At 28.5% G+C, this 21,928-nt stretch overlaps 7 protein-coding genes and 1 pseudogene across 10 annotated transcripts in view; 4 read left to right on the top strand and 4 right to left on the bottom strand.

Annotated features, from left to right (window-relative positions):
* The first annotated feature begins 865 nt into the window (after positions 1-865).
* Snx3 (sorting nexin 3) lies at positions 866-4,029 on the top strand. Of its 3 annotated transcripts, none has more exons than XM_076327216.1 (5): positions 866-1,166; positions 2,053-2,148; positions 2,497-2,621; positions 2,732-2,826; positions 3,182-4,029. In XM_076327216.1, exons 1-5 carry the CDS (start codon positions 1,002-1,004, stop codon positions 3,193-3,195), a joined length of 495 nt encoding a protein of 164 aa, XP_076183331.1. In that variant the 5' UTR covers positions 866-1,001; the 3' UTR covers positions 3,196-4,029. The 3 variants fall into 3 exon arrangements, with proteins under 3 accessions (XP_076183331.1, XP_076183332.1, XP_076183333.1); XM_076327217.1 differs by having other exon boundaries at positions 2,732-2,855; XM_076327218.1 differs by having other exon boundaries at positions 2,732-2,859.
* On the bottom strand, positions 3,670-6,656 carry LOC143155015 (uncharacterized). The gene is made up of 4 exons (XM_076327214.1): positions 6,282-6,656; positions 5,904-6,086; positions 4,664-5,831; positions 3,670-4,528 (listed from the first exon to the last, which is right to left on the bottom strand). The coding sequence occupies exons 1-4, from the start codon at positions 6,477-6,479 to the stop codon at positions 4,446-4,448; spliced, it is 1,632 nt and encodes a 543-aa protein (XP_076183329.1). The 5' UTR covers positions 6,480-6,656; the 3' UTR covers positions 3,670-4,445.
* Positions 6,657-7,265: 609 nt separating this feature from the next.
* Koko (cyclin Q) lies at positions 7,266-9,216 on the bottom strand. The gene is made up of 6 exons (XM_076304096.1): positions 9,080-9,216; positions 8,507-8,640; positions 8,330-8,427; positions 8,031-8,249; positions 7,711-7,941; positions 7,266-7,629 (listed from the first exon to the last, which is right to left on the bottom strand). The coding sequence occupies exons 1-6, from the start codon at positions 9,115-9,117 to the stop codon at positions 7,534-7,536; spliced, it is 816 nt and encodes a 271-aa protein (XP_076160211.1). The 5' UTR covers positions 9,118-9,216; the 3' UTR covers positions 7,266-7,533.
* A 114-nt stretch (positions 9,217-9,330) lies between these two features.
* Amacr (Alpha-methylacyl-CoA racemase) lies at positions 9,331-11,462 on the top strand. 2 transcript variants are annotated; one of them, XM_076327969.1, is made up of 5 exons: positions 9,331-9,674; positions 9,974-10,115; positions 10,233-10,376; positions 10,460-10,706; positions 10,788-11,462. In XM_076327969.1, exons 1-5 carry the CDS (start codon positions 9,567-9,569, stop codon positions 11,293-11,295), a joined length of 1,149 nt encoding a protein of 382 aa, XP_076184084.1. In that variant the 5' UTR covers positions 9,331-9,566; the 3' UTR covers positions 11,296-11,462. The 2 variants fall into 2 exon arrangements, with proteins under 2 accessions (XP_076184084.1, XP_076184085.1); XM_076327970.1 differs by lacking the exon at positions 9,331-9,674 and adding an exon at positions 9,766-9,883.
* A 218-nt stretch (positions 11,463-11,680) lies between these two features.
* On the bottom strand, positions 11,681-13,469 carry LOC143154869 (protein 60A pseudogene; annotated as a pseudogene).
* Positions 13,441-15,605, bottom strand: LOC143143392 (serine/threonine-protein phosphatase 2A activator). The gene is made up of 8 exons (XM_076304558.1): positions 15,178-15,605; positions 15,023-15,123; positions 14,709-14,912; positions 14,434-14,651; positions 14,223-14,347; positions 14,033-14,133; positions 13,843-13,950; positions 13,441-13,764 (listed from the first exon to the last, which is right to left on the bottom strand). Exons 1-8 carry the CDS (start codon positions 15,242-15,244, stop codon positions 13,630-13,632), a joined length of 1,059 nt encoding a protein of 352 aa, XP_076160673.1. The 5' UTR covers positions 15,245-15,605; the 3' UTR covers positions 13,441-13,629.
* Positions 15,270-19,181, top strand: Marcal1 (SWI/SNF-related matrix-associated actin-dependent regulator of chromatin subfamily A-like protein 1). The gene is made up of 12 exons (XM_076304556.1): positions 15,270-15,914; positions 16,115-16,507; positions 16,602-16,717; positions 16,786-16,895; positions 16,972-17,106; positions 17,199-17,376; positions 17,466-17,629; positions 17,702-17,866; positions 17,951-18,112; positions 18,191-18,298; positions 18,378-18,552; positions 18,630-19,181. The coding sequence occupies exons 2-12, from the start codon at positions 16,117-16,119 to the stop codon at positions 19,026-19,028; spliced, it is 2,103 nt and encodes a 700-aa protein (XP_076160671.1). The 5' UTR covers positions 15,270-15,914; positions 16,115-16,116; the 3' UTR covers positions 19,029-19,181.
* Positions 19,182-20,908: 1,727 nt separating this feature from the next.
* The window catches only part of Miga (mitoguardin), a 29,498-nt gene continuing 28,478 nt past the window's right edge, over positions 20,909-21,928 (top strand). Inside the window, exons 1-3 of the mRNA XM_076327726.1 lie at positions 20,909-21,122; positions 21,333-21,483; positions 21,660-21,803. Of these exons, the coding sequence (XP_076183841.1) occupies positions 21,030-21,122; positions 21,333-21,483; positions 21,660-21,803 (388 nt within the window). The 5' untranslated portion in view covers positions 20,909-21,029. The remainder of the gene's footprint in view (positions 21,123-21,332; positions 21,484-21,659; positions 21,804-21,928) is intronic.

Genomic DNA, 21,928 nt, shown 5'->3' with positions numbered 1-21,928 from the left:
AAAAATTATTGACCACTCAAGGCCGTTCTTCTCGTTACAAGAATTCCATTTTTGCTACTTTGCCAAGTGCTTTGGCTTATATTGCATATTATATAATATAAATTTTGTATTCCGATTAATTTCTCATGCGTATACCAATCGTTACGAACATCATCATGAAAATCGTTGTATTTTACCAAGTTACGGATATCGAGTTGATTTTATTAATGTCACCGAGTGTGACAAAAATATTCAGTAATAATACAGTTGTACAAACAAACGTCTTACGGTATTTATCTCTCAAAAACCGTTACGATTAATCATAATCGCGTACGTGTTGTTATGCGCTTTCATTTTCATTTCTGTTGTATTTCTATTACATACACATATTCGGACACGAAGTCTGCTATACGTACATATTTTGTCATTTATTCATTGATCATTTCAAGTTTTATTTTTGTAATTACGTAAATCAAATATTATTTCTCCTGACCCGTGTTTTATTTTGGTACATCAATGTTTGTCCCATTAAAGGCGTATCACTGGTAACTCGAGAAACTGATATATAATCAATTTTTAAATATTTTTAAATAGCATCGTTCTTTTCATAAAACGTATAATAACTAGAGTTGACATTGAACTTCTAATTAATACACCTATACTTTATCAACAATATTCGTTTTACGTATTGCAACTGCGAATACTTAACTACTTTACAGAAATTCCACGTTCCCAGCGACATAATTGAAAATTAAATTATAAAATTTAATTCAATAAGACAGAATACAACGAACTATCGCTAATAACCGTTTCCTTGACAACGTGATACGTAGTGTCTTGATTTGTCCGTAAGTTTCCCTTCTATTTCCATTTGCCTTCACCATGACCACAGACGTAACACATGAGAACGAATTGTGTCAAGTTTCTCACCGCTGTCATTTGACGAACTTTCGTTATCCACCGTGTCGGATTTATTTTCTAGCTAACTTTTAAGTGGCTTATTCGATTTGTAATTAAACGGCATGGCAGATACGACCGTAGACGCAACACGCCGTTTAAATGTTAAAAAGCAAACCTTGGACGACGCTTATGCAGCGCCTGCAAATTTCCTCGAGATTGACGTGATTAATCCAATCACACACGGCGTCGGCAAGAAACGGTATACCGATTATGAAGTTCGCACGAGGGTAAGTAAAAATTCAGCTTTGTAGAAGATTCATTTTCATCTGTAGCACCAGGTTAAGTTTTCAAATATTACTTTCGTTTTCCGAAGCCAAAAACTCTTTTTGCCGCTTAAATGCAATACAAACTTGCGTAGACTTTTGCGTTTAAGATTTAATAAATTTATATTCGTTTATGAATTTCTGCGTTATTTGTTTAACGTTCTTGTAATTTGCGATTGTCTTTTCTTATAGAAAAAATCCTGCATTGCAGTCGATGCTTACGCTCAATCGCAATATTGTTAATTTTAAATTTATGGGAATTCGTAGAAGCGGCATCTGAATATCATATATCTGCATATTTTTCGTATTAGATGTATTTTTTCAGCAAGTAAGAAAATAATTATAGTAATGACGATGATAATGATGATAGTAATAATTTCATTATATACATCACTTACATGTGAGAATATCATGGGCTGTGTCTACTATCTTATTTTTAGTGATAAAACAGTACAGATACAAAAATATGTGTGCTATTGATTTGACTTATTAAATTTAAATTAACATGCGTAAAATATCTTTTAAAATTTAGGAAATAATAATAAATTTCAGTAAATGTTACTTTTTATTTCAACTTTACATCTAATATGTTACAACTAAAATGCATTGAAATTATAAAATTAGTGTTAAGAATTCTTTATAGCTTTAATATATTACCATATCCTGATTTCAGTTTTTTAAAATAAAGTCAATTGTGAATATGATATTTTGTACAAAATACCAACTAAATGAATCGTTAATTTTATATAACCCAAATTTGGATGTATACATATATTCATAATCTATGAAAGATGTTCAGTGTGTAACAAGGTCCAAAATGAATAAACATAATAGATTAATTCTTTTTCAGACAAATCTTCCAGTTTTCAAAGTGAAAGATTCCACAGTAAGAAGGAGATACAGCAATTTTGAATGGCTAAGGATTGAACTAGAAAGAGATAGCAAGGTCAGTTGATAGATTATATCTGGAAGATGAAAATAAGTCTCATCTTTATATCATTATTATCATCATATAAATCTTAGTCTAGTATTTTTTTAAAAACTTTTAGTATTATTTTGGATAAAAAAGAAGCAAACAAATATGTCCATATGTATACTTTATCACTTAGAAATCAAATTATGCTTAACTCTTTCAATTACATTTGTAGTAGTATGGTCAAGTTTTCTGCATTAAGTGTACACCTATTTAACTTAATTAATGGTTTAGAGTTTTTAGAGGTTTATTTTTAAAAATCAAACAAAATCGATCTACTTTCTTTATCTAGTATTAACATATTTTTTTATGAATGTATAGATTGTAGTGCCTCCATTACCAGGAAAGGCTTGGAAACGTCAGATGCCTTTTCGAGGAGATGACGGTATTTTTGAAGAAGATTTTATTGAAAATCGAAGGAAAGGCTTAGAGGAGTTTGTTAATAAGTATGAATATTAAAATAGTCCTTAGTGTAACATAAAACAAGTTAAATTGAACGATTTTTTATTACATAGAATTGTATAGTAATTTGAAAAATGTTGCATTGATGTTTCAGAATAGCAGGACATCCATTAGCACAGAATGAACGATGTTTGCACATGTTTCTGCAAGAACCTGTAATAGACAAGAACTACGTACCTGGAAAAATACGTAATACATAAGTTACAATAAGACTTATCGCAAGTATATTTTCCTCCCCACCTTCAATATTTAAAGTCATATTTGATTATGTTAAAAATTTATTCTAAAGTTTTTATAAGATCCTTCTATATTTATGCAATATTTAATCGAGCTTTCAATGCTGTGATGTCAAATTATAATACTTATTTGTGGAAGTACTTGTGTTTAAAATACATATTATACATTCAGAAGGATCCCATTACTTAGTATCATTGTCAGTCATTGATGAAGAGTTATAAAGCTTTTTCTTTTGTTTTATTTAATGGTATTATAGTAATATTGGCTTTTTATGAAAAATTTATAATTTGATATTTATCACTTTCAGAGGTTGCAGAGTAACAATTGTATACAACAGTTCAATTAATATATAAATATATGAAATTCATGAATTTCAAAATATGGCTTAAAAATGAAATATCAAGACAAAAACTATTCACTTACAAGTTGTTCAGCAGAAAAAGTAACAAATAGCTCTTCTGCTTTTTTAAAGTAGTTAGAGTAAATTCTTTATATATTTGTAGTATTGTCATAGAAATATATTTTGACATCAGAAAAATAAAATAAAAACTTCATCTTTCACTGTACAGTTTTCTATTGGATAACTTGTAAGTAGCATATAAATTTATTTGTAAACAATGCTATTGCAACTAGGTAAATAAGATAAATCGATTTAAAATGGAGATAAATCTCTCAAACATTGTTTATGATTTAATAATCTCTACACTAAGAAATGTTAAAAGTCTAAAATTTACTGAAGATAACTCTTTGTTTATTAATGATAAAGCATATATAACTAAGGCGTTTTGAATCTCCTTGTTATATACTTCTTGTTTTATTGTGAAAATAGGATACAGGAATAAGATTGCTATTGTACTGAAATCAACAGTAAAATTAATAACTTGTATGTTGTGTTTTTATATTCTATAAATTTATATTATAAGCAACACTTTAAAAGTTCATAATTATCAAAGGGACTGTGTACAAGGCATAGATTAACCTATTTTAACGTTTTTCATTTAAGTTATAGTTTGTATTACAAGAAAAATCAATAAGTATATTTCATTACGCTAGTGTACATATATTTGTGTGTGCGTTTATGCGCATGCATACACACTCACATATAGGTAGGAGTATTGTATATCAATATAAATAATAAACATAAAAAAATCGAGACTGTGACTTACATACTACTTTAAAGCTTCGATGTTTAGTAGAAAAATCATAATAAGAATTTCTACTTCATTTAAAAAATATTTAAGGAACTTATAAACAAACAAGCAGTATCAGTAATTTAAAATATATTGTTTAAGTCATTTGCATCTAAAAATTTTATATCGTTTTTCAAAAAAATTCCTGTGTGGAAGACAGTTATCATGCTTTTCCATTTATACTGCATTCCTTTTGTGTATGTATCTTTGAAGAATCAACATTTAACATACTTCTTTATTGCGTTTTTTCTCTTCAAAATAATATATACAGTTTTACTCTTCACCTAATTCTGAATTTGAAATTTTTGAAAGTTTAAATAAGTACAGCGATAGGAATATATATCCCTTTTTAATCGATTAGAATAACTAAGTAATTTATACTTATAAGTATACATCCTGTTTAGTTCTAATGAATTTTTTATTTTTGAAGTATGTTTCTACATATTTGCTCACGCAGTCTTGCTCTGAAAAATAAAAATAAAAAATGTATTGGGTAGAAAATCCAATTTATATTAATTCTAAATGTTACTTCATTCTACTTTTCCATTATCGTGCTTCTTTATTAAATTCTTTAATAAAACATTTTACTAGACACTAACCAGGAAATGTGTTCTCGATAATGAGCATATCAGCTATATGTTTTGCAACTACTTTAAAGAGTTGCCTATCTTTGATTCTTCGCTTTTTATAGAATGGCATCAGATGTTTTACAATCCATGGTGCTATCCTCTCCTTACATGCAGTTAAGTGTTCTTCAATACAAATTGGTGAATCTGGCTTCATTTCCTCATCATCAGATTCTCCGAACAATTCAATAAATTTTTCTTTTACCCGTCCATGTTTTCTATAATTATTTAAAGATAATTCTGTCATCTTGGCTTTCAATTTTGATACCTGATATACACGTTCAACAAACCAAATACTATTTGTTCTACGTTTCTGTTTATTTTCAGGAGTTTCATTTTCTGCTAGCATTAATTTATTAGCTTCTCTGTTTTTCATCTCTTTATAGTAACTAAAGCTATACTTCCCTGTACTTATATTTGATGGTTTTACAGTATTGCTTTTAACAAGATTAAGCTTTGTACTGTTATTGCTTTCAGATAGACAAATAGTGCCATTAGAATTATGTGAAAGAAGAGAATCTGTTTCTAAACATATTTTATTAATCTCTTTATCCACATTAGCTTTGCTAACACCTGAATGTTTTTCTATTAACGTCATAAGATCACTACTATCATCACTATCGCAAAACATGTCTTCCATGTGTTGTAAAAGTGAATCCTGAGAATTTTCATCATCATTTTGAATACTGGATTGGTTGCGTGTAATCTGAGTATTAGAATTATCTTGAACACAACTGAAAATATTACAATCTTCATTTGTTATTTCTTCATCAACTTCCATTTTAGTATTAATCTCTTCATCTGACTCATTTTTTACATCGCTATGTTCTATATCATCAAAGCAGGTAGAATTTACTGTAGGTGAAGCTGTATCACTGTAACCAGAGATTTCTGGAGTTGTATTTTGAATTATATCTGTTACATCCTCCTCTTTTTTAATAGGTGATGCCTGCCTCTCAGAAGATAATTCCTCACAATTAGATGTAATACAAATACTTTGAATGTTATCAGCCTTCTCTAACTCAGCCCATGAATTAATCGTTTGAACTCCAACATCAATTTTAGTCGGCGGGGTTTCTAAAAATATTACTAATTTCTTATAAGCTTTCTTATCTATGGTATGAGACTTTACATCTGAAATCTATAAGCATCTTAATTTCAATTACTAATCAATTTATTAAATTAAATATGAAGCACGAATAAATTGACTTACCAACTTTAACATGTTTTGTCTATATAAAGTTGCTTCCAAAGATGATCGAACAGCATGTAACTCCATTTGATTTGCACACTTCTTTAAGTGATCACATGGTATATCTTCATTTTTGTCTTTATAGCAAAGAATATAGTTGGTGAGTAAACATTTATGAAGATATGAAAAATATACAGCACGAACCTGTAAAGTACATAATTCATTTAACTTATATAAATAAAATTATATACATCTTAATATTTGAAAATACTCAAATATTTCATTTATTAACTGCGAATTGTAAACACTTTTAAATTTTAACATTTATTAACAATCGAATATTCGTATGTAAAATTTAATATTTTGAAATGATTATTCTGTTGTATACAAGAAACATACCGTGGTAGTTAGTCGGAGAAACTCTTCGTTTGGGTCAGTAAGAAAATGTAGTTTATTTGCTGATAGAGATGGTAAAGATATTGACAGTAAATTGTTAATATCTTCGAGACTAGTGTCATCGTCAGTATCTTCAATGTTGTATTCCTCTCGTTCTTTTTTCAACGGCAAGGATATGTCTATTTGCTCCATTGTCGTCATTCTATTTTATAGACTGTCATTAAAATTTTATAGAATTATTTCAAATTTCTTATGTACGAGCCTCGTAAACATTCACCGCGCAGTAATGTCATGTTCAATGTTCTTATGAATCAAACGTGTATTTACTACAATAAGAAATAAACGTGACACGTAGTAGAATCTTCATTAATATTAGAATGCAATAAATAAACAATTTTCTATAATCAAACGAAAATAATGTTTTTCATACATATATACACATTTGACTGCCTATAACAATAGTGAATTGCTGACAACTAACTTCACACATATCAGACTTGAACTTTATTGAAACGCAGTGTTTATCACGTAATCAATTACATTAATATAAATATTATTAGTAAACTTGATCAATTAATGATTTTCACAATGGATATTCTTTTAAATAACAAGTGCTATTAATTATATTTTTATAAATTTATATGATATTGGTCGTTGCCCAACGCCTGTTAAAAATTAATCGAAATTTCGTATACAGGGTGTTCACGTTATTAATATTCAACATTTCTTTTGTAAAATTATAATATAAATGAATACCGCATTGATACACTTAAGACACCGAATCAATTACACCAATGTTTAAACAAATGAAAAAAAACAAAGTTAGTAAATATATGATTTTGTACCCATACAAAAAATAAATTTAATGTACATTTTATAGTCTTACAGTATTATATATGTCTTATACATTTTGACATAAAGTGTATTTAAATTTAAAACATTCTTTAGAAATTTAAATGAATTCCATTTATTAGAACTAACTTTTATTAATACATATTTTCGTTTTACTTTATGATACAAAGATATATTGAGGAAGCAATAGGTAAAATGAATATTGAAAAGTTTATTAATTTAAAGAAAACATCAGTGGTATGAAACAAGTACAAAATACAGGAACAAGAATATTGTATTTTAAAGATGATCTTGATTTATTTTTGTACTCTGATGTTATCAGTTTTTATGAGAAGAATGCCAGAAGTGTGTTAATATACAATGAATCTGAATGTTTTATACATTAAGAATGGACTAAAATGCATCAGTTATCCCTAGTTTCTGGTTCTTCGTCGTATGCTGCCATAACCTTTTCCATTATTTCCCAAAGCTTATCTCTTGTTAAATCTTTACAAAAAACCTAAAAGCAACCAACGTTTTATAATTCCGATTTTTGAGTAATTCACAAATCATAAATTTTGTTAGGATTTTTAATTCTTACATTAAACCAAGGCTGTTGATCACATTCATCCATTAATGGCACAACCACACCATAAATCTGTAGTGATAAATTAATACAAGCAATTGCTACTAAATTTGGTGGGTAATCAAGTATAGCAGGGGAATGATGAAAATCTTGCAGAAGTGCCATACTAGTCTTTGCAACAGGATACTTTGACCATTCCTCTTCTCCAAACCATGCTTGCAAAGATCGTAGGTAATGTAACATGTACTAAAATGATAAAATTTTAATATTTTACATGAATACAATTATTAAAAGTCAGACTATTCATATACACATTGTAGGAATTAAATTGTTACTTTGTGTGGATGTACAGGAGTTACTTGAAACTTTAGCATACGCATTATTAAAAGTTCTGCTTGAACAATTGCATCTCTCATACTCCAATAGAGATCTCCTAATTCTAATGGTTGAGAACCTCTATGTAAAGTACTATAAGACACATTCATTATGTCTCTTATTTTGAGATCATCATCCTTTACCTTTTCTGCTAAATAAAGGCAAGTGGCAGCGATTAACTAAAACATATGTAGATATATATGAATATTAATTATAAAAATTGCACAATTTTAATAAATAATATTAATAAATTATTTACATAATTATCATAACCTCCTGGAGCAGCCTCTTTTATAAACCTATGATATAAAGTTGCAGCCGTGGCAATACTTAATGGATGAGCTTCTACTTTTAAACCTACAATTATTCAAATGTTTAATATAAAATTTCATGATGCAATTTCATTAATACAAAATATAATAACCCAATAACTTACCACACTCAAATATGAATCTTGAAACTGTAAAACTATCAGTACTTTTGGTATAGTCAATTGTAATACTCTTTTGTAAAGTATTTCGCTTTTCCCGTTGCATAGCTAAGACATCGATGACATCTTTCATTTTGGAACTGTAAATATATAATATATTGTAAACTTTATGCAATTAAAACATCTAAATTATTATTTCTGTATATTACAAAAATATCTTAATTGTTAATGAAAATAGAACACCTGATATATTTAAATACAATATTACATACCACATTGACTGTCATATTAGAAAAACACGATTCTCTTTTCTTTTATTAAAGTTGTAAAACAAATGCATTTAGTAATATATAAAGTATAAATCGTATTTAACTTATTGATGACCAACAAAAAGTATTGCAAAATCGAATTAAAATTGCGATAAAATTACTTTTACAGAATGTTCCTTATTTTAAAAAGCAAACTCGTTATTTATTGTCATAAAGATAAATTTTATAAATCGTGGACGGCAAATCACTAAATGTAATCACAAAGAAAATTCTCTGATACCATTACTGCATCCTTTTAAATTTAAGTTACCTTAAAGTCTCGGTACTAGTAGGTTCTGTTGGATTCATTTTGATGATAATATAACTGAATTTGTTGATAAAATATTAAATTTACTTTGTTATAGGTTACAACACAATATTTATTTTCTCACGCCGCAAGTGCCGATATTACCAACATTCTTAACATACTTTTACTAGGAACTTTAATATCAAGCTTAAAGTAACTATATTTGACAAAAGTTTCTAAACTGTTCACTTGGTAACACGAATTTATGGCAAATGAGGGAAAAATGACTAAATCTTATTTCTTTTTTTTTCTTAGCAATGTTTTTAGTGTTATGTGGTCAAAACACTTGATGAATGTTATTCAAACTTTAGAATATATGTTTGATAATCCATACGTGCAACTTGTTTAAAGTCCTATTTTCAAATGAAAATGAATATTTAACCATTAATTTAAAAGATGTAAACTCATTGCATGCTATTTATTCACGTATCTTTATGTTTTTATCATAAATATGCCTCTAAAAGGGATAAGAGTGTTAGAATTAGCTGGACTTGCACCGGGCCCCTTTTGTGGGATGATATTAGCAGAATTTGGTGCATCAGTTATTAAAGTGGATAAGGTATAAGGAAAATAATGTTATTCTTTTGTTTAATTTAATACATGTTCTAATATTATTATTACAAGATTTTAATTAAATTGTAATTGTTCCTGTTAAAATTGTTTGTATTAACAAAAAATTATTTATAATGCATCGTTCATTGATGAAAGAACAAAAAAATTAAAATTTGTTTTGTATTTTAAATACAAGTTAATTTAATAATAATAATGGTAATATATATTTTACTTAAATATCATAAATATCACATTTTACAGTACATGGATACATTGGATGTAATTTTATATTTTTATGTTGTATAGATTAATACATCTCATGGTGTCCGTGATTCTCTTGGACATGGAAAGAGATCAATTGCATTGAATTTAAAAACTGTGAAGGGTATTGAAATATTTAAAAAATTAAGCAATGAAAGTGATGTTCTTATTGATCCATATAGACCTGGTTTGTATTTTTTAATGATAATATTATAATTAATAATTCATAATGTATCAATTTATAAAGATTTATTCATAAGAGTTTTTTCAAATTGAAATGAAAAAAATGATGTTAATTTAATAGGTGTGATGGAAAAAATCAAATTGGCACCAGAGAATCTTATGAAAACAAATAAAAGACTAATTTATGCTAGATTAACAGGATATGGCCAGAAGGGACCTTATGCAAATATGGCTGGCCATGATATTAATTATTTAGGTTTATCTGGTAATACAAGCTTATAATACCTTTAGCAGTGATTAGAGCTATTGTATTTTATATTTTATTTGTACAATTTATATAATATTTAGGTTTATTATCTTTATGTGGCCGTTACAATCAAAAACCAGTACCACCAGTTAATTTAGCTGCTGATTTTGGTGGTGGTGGATTAATGTGTGCTTTTGGAATAATATTAGCATTATTTGAACGTAGTAAGAGCAATATTGGTCAAATAGTGGATACAGCAATGGTAGATGGATCAGCTTATTTAGGCAGTTGGTTATTTAGATCGCAAAATGTACCTGGATTATGGGGAAACCCACGTGGTAAAAATATGTAAGTGTTTTCAGACTAAAATCATATACACTTTTTTAAATCTAATTAATTAAACAACATCTCTTTTTTCATTTTCAATAGATTAGATACAGGAGCACATTTTTATGATACTTATGAAACAAAAGATAAAGAGTATATGTGTGTTGGAGCACTGGAACCACAATTCTATGAGATATTTTTAGAAAAACTTGGCCTTTCAATAGATGAAATGCCACAATTTGATACATTTGAGGAAAACCGTGCAAAATTAGAAAAGATATTCAGACAAAAAACTAAGGCTGAGTGGTGTGCTATATTTGATGGCACAGATGCTTGTGTAACACCTGTTTTAAATTTAAAGGATGTTGCACTTCATGCGCACAACAAAGAAAGAAATACATTTACAACCGTGGAAGATGATGTATTAATTCCAAAACCTGCTCCTCATTTATCTCGTTCTTCTGGAAAGTCTAAAGGACATCAAAGAAATCCTGAACCTGGTGAGCATACAACAGAAATTCTTACGGAATTAAATTTAAAATCTAAGGAAATTGCTGATCTAATATCAAATAGGATTGTTATACAAGGAATGAAACATTCTATGCTTTAAGTATGTTAGGTATCGATTTAAGTGTTATGACTTTGCAGTTTTATTAAAAGACATAGAAGACCATACAGTGTGATATAATTTAAGAATATTTTTAGATATATGTTATTATTGTCATAATAGTTTATTACAAATGTTATATATAAAATAAATATTTTTCAAGAACAGTATCCATCCTTTCATTTATTAAAATGTTAGTGCATTTACTTCTTTGATTTAATAATATTAAAATGTTAAAATACTGTATAAGTTAAATTACCATTTGTTCAAGTCAATAAGCAAATCTAATAAAATGATTCTTGTCTGTTCTGTAAAATGTCTAAAAAAAGTTAATTTTCTAAAATAATAATTACACACTTTTTACTAACAAAAATATTAATTATGCAATTTAATGGCAGCCACAATTATTAATAACCATATTTTTGTACTTTTTTAATACAACATTACTGTCATCAAGAAAATAAAGGACTGATATCGATGATAATTTTGTAGGCGCACAACAAGGTTTTGGTACTTTATTTGGTTTCATAAGATGTACCAGTGTTTGTACAATAGCATGATTAGTTGCATTCATATGAATATTTAGTGGAAAATTGCATTCTCCACTGCAATAATAGGCATCATATCCTTCTGGAGCTATGATCCAATCTTGCCATTGAAGATCTTTAAAGTTTATGTATAAGGTTTTAATATTACAGGTGTTTCCTTTTCTTCGAACGAGATCAGCGTAAGGGTTATTTTGAATGTTTGTACTACTAAAATTATGTTTTTTCTTTTTGGTACTTTCTTGCTGTCTATACATTAACTCACGCTTGTTACGGTTGCCAGAACTTTTAAAAAAGCCAACCATAAATGGTTGTTTATCTGGAATTCCTAAAACACCTACAATTCCTATATCATCTGGTCTCATTATGTGTCCTGTGTAATCAGCATGATGTATTGCTAAAAATAAACCACGATTTTCTTTTGGATATTTAACCCAATGTTCAAGGGCGGCACTAATATTTACAGTTATCCAACCTTCCTTATCTATTATAGTATTAGCTGAATTTATATAATGTTTAATTCGCCCTTCATCTTTTTTTCGTGTCACCCTATATAATGCTATTATGTAAGTTTTATTAAAACCAAAACTTCTATTCAACTTTTGATACAATCGTAATTCAGCTGCAATAATATGTTCTCCTCGTGGTACTTCTGATACATCAAACCAGATTCTTTTACCACGATTAATTTTAGATGCATTGCCTGCATGTGGATTATGAGCACCAAAAGTCATTATTAGATCACTCTGATCAATAATATTAATATCGTGACTGCTTAAATTGAATTCTTCCATTTTTTTATATTTGTCCTGAATTGATTTGTGATTATCATCAGTCAAAATATTTTTATAAATATTCAATAAAAATTTAGGCGCTGATCTTTTCACTAACAAAGCTTTGCGTCCAATTCTCTTTGGTTTTTCAGGTAATTCAAGAATATTTAGCAACTTATGCTCTATTTCTCGTTTTTGTTTGTGACTTGTAACTTGGTGTAAAATGGTTTGATCAAGTCCATTGTCTATGTACAAACCACTTGATTTTTCAGAATTTGTAACAGATATTAGCAGTAAAAACAGTAGTATTACTGTAACATATTTTTGATACATTTTGGTCTTTTAAATATAATAAGAATTAGAGTATTATTTATTTAATCACAATACAGAATAATAAATAAAATTTTTTTTGTAATTAATATATTTTGTGTATTTATGTACGTTGACTTGATTATTCTTGATCTGTCTACAAATATTCGCAAAAAATCTGTCTTTCTGAACTAATGTTTACAGTAAGTCTTTCATTGGTAGAAATGTATTTGTATACAAATAAATAGTAGATATTCACACAATTTTTGATTGGGATACTGTTAAGATATTATGAAAGAATTTATAATTGGATATAAATTAATAAATTAGTTGAATGTATTTAGAAAATTTTAATTTAACCAAAGTGAAGAAGTATTAATTATGTTACATATAATTCTTAATATTACAATTCTGTTTACAATGAAAATTGCAACTATTTTCTACATAAACTAATTTTAGAAAATTTACATCACAATATATCATAAGTCACTTCTGTAATTTTCAATTTTTTGTTATACAAGTTGTAAATTATAGATAAGTAAAGTTTCATATATTCAAATAATATATTCAGTAAACTGTTGAAAAAATACCACTTTAAACTCTAACAGAATAATAAATAATATATAATTGTAATGTACAATTTTATTATAAATATTGAATTTTTGTTACAATCTACATAAACAAATATGAAGTATATTTGTAGAATATTGTTATTTAGGTGGCGGTGGTAGTCGTGTAGGCTGACTTTGACAAGGTCCTCTTCCAACAGGTGCAGGTGATGCTGGTTTTATTGATAACAAGGAGCCAAATAAAACATGTTGAATGACAGGAAATTTTGCTAGAACCTGTCAATCAAAATGAATAATATTTATATTACTTTATAAGAATGAAACTTGTATTTATTAGAAATTATGAATTATTACCTCAGCTTTGTACATTTTGATAAGACCATTATTCACTTTTGCCCATGATGAAACTGCGCTAACATTCCACAATTGATTTGAATGTTCAGAAAATGGACCAATCTTTACCTGAAGTAATTTTTATTAAAGTATAAAAGAATCTAATAAAATCATCTATGTGAGTATGTATATTGTATATATGTATACAAACTTTTGAAATGAATTCAATACTGCCAAGAAACATGTATTGCTTGCTATATGATTCAACAATATCTGGCTCGACAAAGTGACGAGGTTCTAAGCGAGGATGCCCTGAAACGTTTAGTGTTTTATACAAGTATGTTTCCATCAAATCTATTAGTACAATATAAATAAAAATACAGAAATTTAAAAAATTCTACCAATTAATTGAGCACTTCCCCATATGAAAGGAACGAATTGGTAATCATCTAAGCTCCAAACACCATGACTGCCTGCTGGTTCCATTCGATAAATTAATTGTAATCTGCGTACTAATTCAAGGTATCTTCCAAAAATGAAAACCATTTTAATATATATATATATATACATGTAAACAATTAAGTGTTATATATTATATACAAACTGTACTACCTATTAAATATTTTCAGAACTACAGCAACTTTGTCATCTTGTTTAAAAGCACCAATTTTAAACATACAGCATAGAAACATAAGAAATGCCATTTCATGACCTGTACCATAATCAATACGTGTAGGATTACCAAAACTTTCACACAAATATTGAACTATTTCTGGAACTGCTCTATGCAATTCTGGTGGTAATACTTTTTGTAATTCTTCCACTCCATTCTGAAATATTGTAAATCATTAAATTTTGAAAAATGTATACAAATGCAATCTATTTACCTGTTGGAGTCGTTCGTGCCATATCCTAAATGACTTATTACCAAAACGTTGAGGTTGTTCAGTTGGAGGTATTTGTGTTATCCATTCATCAAATTCATTAAGCATTCTAACAACATTACCTACCACAGGGTTTTGTGAACATTCAATGTTTAAAGCTTTTCCTTGGACAGATTTATTTAAGGCCAATATAAATCCCAAATATTCCTACAAAATGAGTTCTGCACAATTTTGGTATACTAAAGCTTTCATGTCTGTTTGCAAACATGAAATAATAATACTTAATTTAAACAAATATACTAGATAAAAATTCTTACAAAATACGCTTCAGATTTTTCCCAAATTGCCATATCAGCCGGCACTTTAATCGATTTCTTTGGAACGACGAATTCATGATCGTCAGCTAAAATATTGCAAACTAATGATTTCATTTCAAGTTAGTAATTGTTTTGTATTTACATAGAATACGTACGTAATATCTGTGTTTCTTCCACAGACTCCTTTGAAGTTGACATGATAGATAGTTCAGGACTCAACATTGATTCATTGAAAATCAGTAACTCAGATCACTACCAAAAAAAGAAGAGAGCTACTTGGATCATGCATATATACTACTATGAAACATTTGAACTTCAAAGAATATTATAATCTGTTAAAACTAAAATCACTTAAAAAATCCACGATAAAATTCACGGGTACATAAAAGTTTCGTGTACTATGTAATGTCAGACACGGATACTTTCAAGGCGTTTTCCAAACACCGATCTTTTATTGTAAGAGAACTTCACAAAGGTAGAAATTAAAATGTGAAAATACATGATCCACAACTGTGGAGATCTTAATTAAATTTTGAAGAATACAAATGCATGCATTACTTGTGAATAGATTCACCATTTCAGAACCAATCACATAAAGCTTAAAAGTTACTGGAAAGTGCGCGAATATATAATCCATGAAACATGGCAAAACTATAGTATAGTAGGATCTTAAAACTTGTCTCTTTAAAAGCTGTTTTCCCTAGACGTAAATCGTACACAAGGTAGACGATACGCAATAATGTATTACAAATTGTAATAATTGCTTATATTATTGAAGAAATATTGACTCACCATAAAAAAGCAGTTGAGCAATGAGAAAATTGTCAGTCTTAATTTATATTTTTAGTATTATATAGTATTTTACGAAAAGAAAAGTGTTTGTATATATCAGGTTTGTATATATAAATATAAAAGCTATTTATTACACAATTATCTGATTTTAAATTATGATGCCTATAGAAGAAAGAATTACGTTTTTAAATTTTGTTTTCTATTTTAAATTTGATAGCTAGAATATAATTTTTGTGTCATAATATAGATGTTTATATTAAGAATTATTGAATATTTTAATGTTATATTTTTGAATCACAGGTATGAGTTATTCTCAGGATGAAATAGAACAAAAGCGTCTATTAGCTTTGCAACGTAAAAAAGAAGCTCAAATAAAAACTCATTTATCATCTAATTCTGCAAAGTTACAAAATAATATTTCATCTGCTAATATTATAAATAATGAAAAAAAATTATCAAATGTAACTAAGCCTTTAGGACATGGAAATTTTGGAAGAAATTCCATCAAAAGTAATACAAAATTCAAAAATCAAAAGGAACGTTTCAATCCCATTGAATCAAAAGCTTTTTTTGGACAAAAATCACGCATAACAGGAAAATGTTACATGATAAATGATGAAAGGTTTGTGGTGGAGTCATCTTATTTCCTTCCTCTTATTGAAACATTCAAGAAAATTCCAAGCAAATTATATGGTAATATTTATTATTAATTCATACCTAATTTAATATGTAATATTGAAAAACATTAGGTAAAATTAATAACATTTACATTATTTTCTTAAATTAGATATAAAATCTAAAAATTGGAGTTTTCATTTAAGGGATTATGAAAGTTTAATGGAAAAAATGATTCATTTCAAGTCTGATGTACAAATAGTAGGACTACCGATGAAAATTCTTCAGGTATTATATGTAAATATCATTAAAAACTATTATCAATAAGTTTCAATGTTTCAAATTGATTTTTTTAGATATTTAGGAAAAATGATGTCTCAAATAAAACAGTTGCAAACATTGATTTATCAAATATTGATCCTCATTTATTGAACCAATTAATGCCCTTTCAACGTGAAGGAATTTGGTAATTTCAATTGTCCATTAATATTTGTATATTTTTTTCTCATACATTAGAACATACATGTCTTTGCATTTTTTAGTTATGGAATATCTAAAATTGGTCGCTGTATGATTGCTGATGATATGGGTTTGGGGAAAACTATTCAAGCATTGGGTATTGCACATTACTACAAATGTAATTGGCCTCTTCTTATTGTTGTGCCATCCTCAGTCAGGTTCCGTGAAAAAGCATTCCTTGTAAAAATATTTCAAAATATATGCATTAATTTTTTGAGTGTATGCAGTAAGTTTAACTTTTTGTATTTAGGTATCAATGGTCAGAAGCAATATATAAATTCTTGCCATCTATCCCCACACATTATATTCATCATTTTACAAGTATAAAAGACTTTGGTAATGATAATAAGATTGTTATCACATCTTATGATCAATTAGTACGATCCGTGGATGCATTCGAACATCAAACATTTGGCTTTGTTATTCTGGTACATATCATAGTAAAATTTATTATTTTTAAATGAAACTTTTGATTCCTTTAAATTGCTTAACTTTGTTTGAATAATGAAATCTGTAGGATGAATCACATATCTTAAAGAGTCAGAAAACTGCTAGATATAAGGCTGCACATTGTATAGTTTCACAAGCACGACATGTTGTTTTACTTTCTGGAACACCTGCTTTGTCAAGGCCTATAGAACTATATACTCAAATAAATCTTATAATGCCACATTTTATGGGGTAATGTAAAATATTTGTTACACATGATATATGTACATAAATACAGAAAGATTAAAAGTTACTTGTATATAGGTACCAAGAATATGGAATTCGATACTGTGCAGGAGAAAAATCTTCATTTGGGTGGAATTTTTCAGGATCATCAAATATGCAAGAATTGCAATTTTTATTAAAACGTACTTGTGTGATTCGAAGACTGAAAACTGATGTATTGAATGAATTACCAGCAAAAATTAGGTGAGAAATAAATGTATTCTACGTTCACTTATTTTAGTGTGTGTAATCATAAATGTTTATACTTATTTTTTCTTTAAATTTTAGGGAAATCATTATATTAAATCCAGATTTAATAAAATCTACTACTAAAGAAATGGTACTTACATCCAAGAAATTGGAACGAAAAGTTTTAAATAGTATAGAAAGACACAATGCTCTTTTGGAGTATTATAATGAATCCAGTATTGCTAAGCAAAAAGCTATATGGTATGTTCTATTTTTGTTTAAAAAATTGTATTGCAAATAATAATAATTTTTTTAACATTTATATTAATGATGTTTTAGCGATTATATCTTAAAACTATTAGAAGAGAAACAAAAGTTTCTCGTTTTCGCCCATCATCGCAATGTCCTAGATGCCATTTGTAAACTTGTAGAATCCATGAATATAAAGTAATTGTATTATTTCTGCATATAGTAATTATAAGCGTAATATGTATTCATTTATTAGATTATAATATGTATACTTCAGGTATATCAGAATTGATGGAAAAACAAATCCTGAATGTAGAAAATATCAAGTTGATAAGTTTCAAGACTGTGATGATTATTTAGTAGCAGTTCTATCAATTACAGCAGCAGGTTCTGGAATTACATTAACAGCTGCACAACTTGTAGTTTTCGCAGAACTCTTTTGGAATCCTGGAGTACATAATATTTACCTTATTCTTTAAGACGTTAATTGGGTGAACTATAATCTCATTTTATAAATATATTTTTACAGATACTGTGCCAGGCAGAGGATAGAGTACATAGAATTGGTCAAGATGATAATGTGGTTATTCAATATTTAGTTGCAAAACAAACAGCAGATGACTATTTGTGGCCATTAATCCAAAAAAAGCTAAACGTGTTAAATGAAGTTGGATTCGATCAAAATTTCTCTCTTCAAGACATAAATATTACAAAACATGCATTAAATACAAAGCAAAAGACGTTACATTCATTTATAAACAGTACAGAATACCACTGTGCGATTGATGGAAAAATAGTACAAAGTAATGAAAATGCAAGAGAGAACAGATTATTAGAAAATAATTCTTCTACATCAGATGAAGTTAAACAGTTAATGGAATTCAGTGAAAATGATTTTAATTTCTGTGACTGGGATGAAATTGAATAATATTTATTTTTATAATGTATGTAAATTGTTAATATAATATTGTACGAGTGTATGAATGAAATATTGTATAAAATATCAGTGAATTTATTTTTAAAATTTGCAAGAATTTATAGTAAGCAATGTAACTATTATTAATAATAAAGAGCAACATTTTCTAATAAAAGAATGCATATTTGCATACTTTCTTTTTTTTTTATTCAAAATATCAAATTATAAAACTATTTTTTATTTAAGAGTTATATTTTAATCATATAAGTGTGATTTTATACATTGAACCATTTTTAATCATACTATTTTTACATATTAGGGGGACCGGAAAGTAATGTCGTTTCCTTACATTAAATTCAAACACATAAATTTTTAACGAGTTTTTATTTTTAATCAATGATATAATCACCCTCATTATCAACAACCTTTTGCCATCTAGTGTGCAAATTTTCAATGCCGGATCGATAAAAATCAATTGGTTTTTAAGCAAAATATACAGAGATGGCATTTTGAATATCATCCAAATTTGCAAATCTTTTGCCACTTAGAAAGTGTTGAAGCGATCGGAATAAATGGAAATCCGATGGTGCAACATCGGGCGAGTATGGTGGGTGAGGCAGTACCTCCCACCCCAATTCATTAATTTTTGCCAAGGTTCGTCTTGCGCAGTGCGGTCTTGCATTATCGTGTTGCAGAATAACGCCTTTTCTGTTGACAATTGCTGGCCACTTTTTAATTAAAGATTTATTTACACGATCTAATTGTTCACAGTAAAGGTCTGCATTCACAGTCTGTCCAGGTTTCAGCACTTCAAAATGAACAACGCCGCGAATACTCCACCAAACACACAAAAGGGCCTTTTTGGGGTGTAAACCTGGCTTAGCCTGCCTTTTGCGTTTTGGATTATCATAAAGAACCCACTTTTCATCTCCGGTGATCAAGCGATCAAAAAACGCTTCTGTATTGTGCCGTTGAAGCAATAAGTTGCATGTGGTGGATCGGTTAGCCTTGTTCTCTTCAGACAGATTATGCGGGACCCAAACACCTGCTCTGCTTACTTTCCCAATCTGCTGCAAATGTTCTTGGATGGTCGACCAAGGTTGGTTAAGACTGACAATTCCTCCATTGTCTGACACAGATTTGCTTCCACTTCCGCACTTAACACGTCATTGTCTAACGTTGTTGGTCTTCCTGATCGATACGAGTCGGAAAGATCAAAATTACCGGATTTGAACTTGGAAAACCACCTTCGGCATTTACGAACGTCTAATGCATTTGGATAAACATCGCAAATGTTTTTGGTAGCAACTATTGTGTTACTACCCTTGCGAAACTCAAAAAGCATGCACTGCCGGATATGTACCTCTTCTGGTATTTGGCTGGCCATTTCACCCAAAATTGTAAAGAAAAATTTTAAATTTAATTATTTACAACTAAACAAGTCACTATAACCTCAGAATGTCTTTGCTACGACTTTAATGTACACAATGAGCTGACAAATGACAATCAAATAGTGACATGCGCAGAAACGACATTACTTTCCGGTCCACCTAATATATAAAAATACGAAAACTGCAAACCTGAAACTTCTTAAGATTTAAATACCTATTGGTCTACTTCAATTAACTTTGGTGTATAGAAATTATATATAAACCTATATAATAATACCATTTGGTGAGCAGTTCAATTAATTGCTGCAAGCAGCAGGTTGATTGTAATTGGTTTAATTAATTAAATAGAGGTTTTAAATATCCAGTGATAGATACAAAATGTTATTGGTACTACTGGTTCCATTTTATTAGTTAATTTCATACCGTAGTAGTGAACCAATGAACGTGCGACTAGATTAACTCGTCATTGCTTATCTTGTGTGAAGATAGTGATAGGCTATGCTTTGAATACTTCTGGCACAAAAGAGACTTCTTCGTTACAGTATTTTTTCAAAATTAATGTTTGCTCGTTCAAACTGTGCGTGACTCTCCGTTTATATTGTTTATAATAAAAATATTAACAATGTCTGTTTTTGACGCGCGGCAGTTTTTAGGTGCATTGTATAAACGTTACATAATTTCACTGCCATCGATAAATTTATCTAGAACACAAAAAGCAAGTATTCCTTTTTGAGGTTAGGATAAATATATTTACATTCGATAATTTCATTATTACATAATATTTAAAAATGAGAACTGCATATTTTTCTAATTATATTACTGTTGGCAATATTCCGAGAAACATTTAAACACAAATTCTTTGTAACAAGCTTATTCAAGTTCAATACTCAATAATTTCTTAATGTTTTCTATTTCTTTTTTGTAGATTTGTATTATTTGTCTCACTGGAGGATCATTACTATTAGGAGGCTTGGCTCAGTTTCTAAAAAGACGAAGAAGACATCCTCTTCCCCCCTCAAGGAGACCTCTAAAAGATGCAAAACAAAGATTTGCAAATGCAAAGAATCCTAACTTTGGTAATTTATCAACATAAAATATAAAGTTACAAATAGATATAAATCTAAGAAGAATAAGTAGATAGTAAAATCAAAATGTCAAAGAAATTATGGTCAGTGTTAAAGTTCAAAAATGTTATGTAGTAATAGACAAGAAGATTAAAATGTATTATGAAATCTTCCTTTTATTTGCATAGATGCACTGTCACAAGTCTCATGGGCAAGAAGAAGCGAAGCTAGCAGTAGGAGTCACATAAGTGATCGAGCATCGCTTATATCCTCTGTTCCAGGAGGTCCAGATGGTGATATAAGGCTTACTCCACAACAATACGGGGTTCTTGGTAAGTCATTTTTTGTAAAATAAAATTTGTTGTAATAGATATCAAAATATTGTATTATATTTTATTTTAAAGTAAGAAGGTAAAGTTAGAACAAAGAGTAGTGACTTTATTAGTTTGTTAATTTT

Source organism: Ptiloglossa arizonensis, chromosome 2 (assembly GCF_051014685.1).
Source record: "Ptiloglossa arizonensis isolate GNS036 chromosome 2, iyPtiAriz1_principal, whole genome shotgun sequence".
NCBI lineage: Eukaryota > Metazoa > Arthropoda > Insecta > Hymenoptera > Colletidae > Ptiloglossa > Ptiloglossa arizonensis.
The sequence above is the reverse complement of the archived record's forward strand: the minus strand, read 5'-3'. Positions and strand labels throughout refer to the sequence as shown.